This window comes from Nanorana parkeri, unplaced genomic scaffold (genome assembly GCF_000935625.1).
Source record: "Nanorana parkeri isolate BGI_ZX_2015 unplaced genomic scaffold, ASM93562v1 scaffold2841, whole genome shotgun sequence".
Classification (NCBI taxonomy): Eukaryota; Metazoa; Chordata; class Amphibia; order Anura; family Dicroglossidae; genus Nanorana; species Nanorana parkeri.
The window spans coordinates 48,366-52,804 of record NW_017309109.1 but is presented as its reverse complement, the minus strand read 5'-3'; the positions used below and the strand labels follow the sequence as shown (position 1 = coordinate 52,804).

General features: G+C 56.7%; 1 protein-coding gene across 1 annotated transcript in view; it reads left to right on the top strand.

Moving 5' to 3' along the window:
* The window catches only part of LOC108802397 (immunoglobulin superfamily member 3-like), a 67,416-nt gene that overhangs the window by 29,101 nt on the left and 33,876 nt on the right, over positions 1–4,439 (top strand). Inside the window, exon 7 of the mRNA XM_018574257.1 lies at positions 1–176. This exon is cut by the window's left edge and continues 6 nt beyond it. Within this exon, the coding sequence (XP_018429759.1) occupies positions 1–176 (176 nt within the window). The remainder of the gene's footprint in view (positions 177–4,439) is intronic.

Genomic DNA, 4,439 nt, shown 5'->3' with positions numbered 1-4,439 from the left:
ACTGCAGATGGTGAGGACCGGCTCCGACACCTTCACCCTGGACATGGAAGGCAGCCAGCGGCCGGACGCGGGATCGTACGAGTGCCGCGTGGCAGAGTGGGTGCCGGCGGGCGATGGCGAGTGGCAGATGCTGGGGGAGAGGTCCGCCCAATCCAACGTGGACGTCTCCTCTCTTGGTGAGTGCAGCCGTAGGTGTTCCTCCTCCTGCTCCCTGTGTATAGAGAGTGTTGGAGAAGTCTTGTATCTCCCCATACAGTGATGGCGGGAGGCGGCAGGGGTCGTGTGTTCCTCCTCCTGCTCCCTGTGTATAGAGAGTGTTGGAGAAGTCTTGTATCTCCCCATACAGTGATGGCGGGAGGCGGCAGGGGTCGTGTGTTCCTCCTCCTGCTCCCTGTGTATAGAGAGTGTTGGAGAAGTCTTGTATCTCCCCATACAGTGATGGCGGGAGGCGGCAGGGGTCGTGTGTTCCTCCTCCTGCTCCCTGTGTATAGAGAGTGTTGGAGAAGTCTTGTATCTCCCCATACAGTGATGGCGGGAGGCGGCAGGGGTCGTGTGTTCCTCCTCCTGCTCCCTGTGTATAGAGAGTGTTGGAGAAGTCTTGTATCTCCCCATACAGTGATGGCGGGAGGCGGCAGGGGTCGTGTGTTCCTCCTCCTGCTCCCTGTGTATAGAGAGTGTTGGAGAAGTCTTGTATCTCCCCATACAGTGATGGCGGGAGGCGGCAGGGGTCGTGTGTTCCTCCTCCTGCTCCCTGTGTATAGAGAGTGTTGGAGAAGTCTTGTATCTCCCCATACAGTGATGGCGGGAGGCGGCAGGGGTCGTGTGTTCCTCCTCCTGCTCCCTGTGTATAGAGAGTGTTGGAGAAGTCTTGTATCTCCCCATACAGTGATGGCGGGAGGCGGCAGGGGTCGTGTGTTCCTCCTCCTGCTCCCTGTGTATAGAGAGTGTTGGAGAAGTCTTGTATCTCCCCATACAGTGATGGCGGGAGGCGGCAGGGGTCGTGTGTTCCTCCTCCTGCTCCCTGTGTATAGAGAGTGTTGGAGAAGTCTTGTATCTCCCCATACAGTGATGGCGGGAGGCGGCAGGGGTCGTGTGTTCCTCCTCCTGCTCCCTGTGTATAGAGAGTGTTGGAGAAGTCTTGTATCTCCCCATACAGTGATGGCGGGAGGCGGCAGGGGTCGTGTGTTCCTCCTCCTGCTCCCTGTGTATAGAGAGTGTTGGAGAAGTCTTGTATCTCCCCATACAGTGATGGCGGGAGGCGGCAGGGGTCGTGTGTTCCTCCTCCTGCTCCCTGTGTATAGAGAGTGTTGGAGAAGTCTTGTATCTCCCCATACAGTGATGGCGGGAGGCGGCAGGGGTCGTGTGTTCCTCCTCCTGCTCCCTGTGTATAGAGAGTGTTGGAGAAGTCTTGTATCTCCCCATACAGTGATGGCGGGAGGCGGCAGGGGTCGTGTGTTCCTCCTCCTGCTCCCTGTGTATAGAGAGTGTTGGAGAAGTCTTGTATCTCCCCATACAGTGATGGCGGGAGGCGGCAGGGGTCGTGTGTTCCTCCTCCTGCTCCCTGTGTATAGAGAGTGTTGGAGAAGTCTTGTATCTCCCCATACAGTGATGGCGGGAGGCGGCAGGGGTCGTGTGTTCCTCCTCCTGCTCCCTGTGTATAGAGAGTGTTGGAGAAGTCTTGTATCTCCCCATACAGTGATGGCGGGAGGCGGCAGGGGTCGTGTGTTCCTCCTCCTGCTCCCTGTGTATAGAGAGTGTTGGAGAAGTCTTGTATCTCCCCATACAGTGATGGCGGGAGGCGGCAGGGGTCGTGTGTTCCTCCTCCTGCTCCCTGTGTATAGAGAGTGTTGGAGAAGTCTTGTATCTCCCCATACAGTGATGGCGGGAGGCGGCAGGGGTCGTGTATTCCTCCTCCTGCTCCCTGTGTATACAGAGAGTGTTGGAGAAGTCTTGTATCTCCCCATACAGTGATGGCGGGAGGCGGCAGGGGTCGTGTATTCCTCCTCCTGCTCCCTGTGTATACAGAGAGTGTTGGAGAAGTCTTGTATCTCCCCATACAGTGATGGCGGGAGGCGGCAGGGGTCGTGTATTCCTCCTCCTGCTCCCTGTGTATACAGAGAGTGTTGGAGAAGTCTTGTATCTCCCCATACAGTGATGGCGGGAGGCGGCAGGGGTCGTGTATTCCTCCTCCTGCTCCCTGTGTATACAGAGAGTGTTGGAGAAGTCTTGTATCTCCCCATACAGTGATGGCGGGAGGCGGCAGGGGTCGTGTATTCCTCCTCCTGCTCCCTGTGTATACAGAGAGTGTTGGAGAAGTCTTGTATCTCCCCATACAGTGATGGCGGGAGGCGGCAGGGGTCGTGTATTCCTCCTCCTGCTCCCTGTGTATACAGAGAGTGTTGGAGAAGTCTTGTATCTCCCCATACAGTGATGGCGGGAGGCGGCAGGGGTCGTGTATTCCTCCTCCTGCTCCCTGTGTATACGGAGAGTGTTGGAGAAGTCTTGTATCTCCCCATACAGTGATGGCGGGAGGCGGCAGGGGTCGTGTATTCCTCCTCCTGCTCCCTGTGTATAGAGAGTGTTGGAGAAGTCTTGTATCTCTCCCCATACAGTGATGGCGGGAGGCGGCAGGGGTCGTGTATTCCTCCTCCTGCTCCCTGTGTATAGAGAGTGTTGGAGAAGTCTTGTATCTCTCCCCATACAGTGATGGCGGGAGGCGGCAGGGGTCGTGTATTCCTCCTCCTGCTCCCTGTGTATAGAGAGTGTTGGAGAAGTCTTGTATCTCTCCCCATACAGTGATGGCGGGAGGCGGCAGGGGTCGTGTATTCCTCCTCCTGCTCCCTGTGTATAGAGAGTGTTGGAGAAGTCTTGTATCTCTCCCCATACAGTGATGGCGGGAGGCGGCAGGGGTCGTGTATTCCTCCTCCTGCTCCCTGTGTATAGAGAGTGTTGGAGAAGTCTTGTATCTCTCCCCATACAGTGATGGCGGGAGGCGGCAGGGGTCGTGTATTCCTCCTCCTGCTCCCTGTGTATAGAGAGTGTTGGAGAAGTCTTGTATCTCTCCCCATACAGTGATGGCGGGAGGCGGCAGGGGTCGTGTATTCCTCCTCCTGCTCCCTGTGTATAGAGAGTGTTGGAGAAGTCTTGTATCTCTCCCCATACAGTGATGGCGGGAGGCGGCAGGGGTCGTGTATTCCTCCTCCTGCTCCCTGTGTATAGAGAGTGTTGGAGAAGTCTTGTATCTCTCCCCATACAGTGATGGCGGGAGGCGGCAGGGGTCGTGTATTCCTCCTCCTGCTCCCTGTGTATAGAGAGTGTTGGAGAAGTCTTGTATCTCTCCCCATACAGTGATGGCGGGAGGCGGCAGGGGTCGTGTATTCCTCCTCCTGCTCCCTGTGTATAGAGAGTGTTGGAGAAGTCTTGTATCTCTCCCCATACAGTGATGGCGGGAGGCGGCAGGGGTCGTGTATTCCTCCTCCTGCTCCCTGTGTATAGAGAGTGTTGGAGAAGTCTTGTATCTCTCCCCATACAGTGATGGCGGGAGGCGGCAGGGGTCGTGTATTCCTCCTCCTGCTCCCTGTGTATAGAGAGTGTTGGAGAAGTCTTGTATCTCTCCCCATACAGTGATGGCGGGAGGCGGCAGGGGTCGTGTATTCCTCCTCCTGCTCCCTGTGTATAGAGAGTGTTGGAGAAGTCTTGTATCTCTCCCCATACAGTGATGGCGGGAGGCGGCAGGGGTCGTGTATTCCTCCTCCTGCTCCCTGTGTATACGGAGAGTGTTGGAGAAGTCTTGTATCTCTCTTGGATAGCAGACAGCAGGGTGCAGGGAGTATTTTTGGGGGTGATGAGTCCTGAATCAGCCAGCAGCGGTACCAGGGACTGTCTGGGTAGGTTCTGTATCTTCTAGCCATGTGCGTGTACATTGTGTTGGCCCGCCTCCAGTGTGTACGCTGTGCGGCATGCGGGGACAATGAGTGGCGAGTGTCTCTGTGCGGCTGAGTGACTCGGAGTAATGCGAGAGTGTTTGAAGTCGGAGATGAGCCGGTTTTAGAAGATAACAATCCTCGCCCGTCGTTTCCCGAGCACTTCCCGGTGACACCGCGGTTCTGTACAGAGGGCGTCCTCCGCACGCAGCCGGCTGCTACTGAGAAACACACATGGGGAGCGGGCAGGGGAGGCGGGGCGTGCGGAGGCGCACATGTGCAATTCATAGAGCGATGATAAATGTTATCCTCCCCGCTGAGTCACCGCGCAGCTGGCAGTGGTGCCTCGGGCCCTGCTCGGCGCACACACTCCTCTGCCATTGGCTGGATTTGCTGGCAGAGGTGACTTCAATGGGGCCCCGTTCTGAATGGATCGTGAGAGGGAGGTTACATTTCGAGGGGGGGTTATAAAGACGCAGCAAAACAAAGGACGTTGGACGGCAGAGCCGCCTCTGT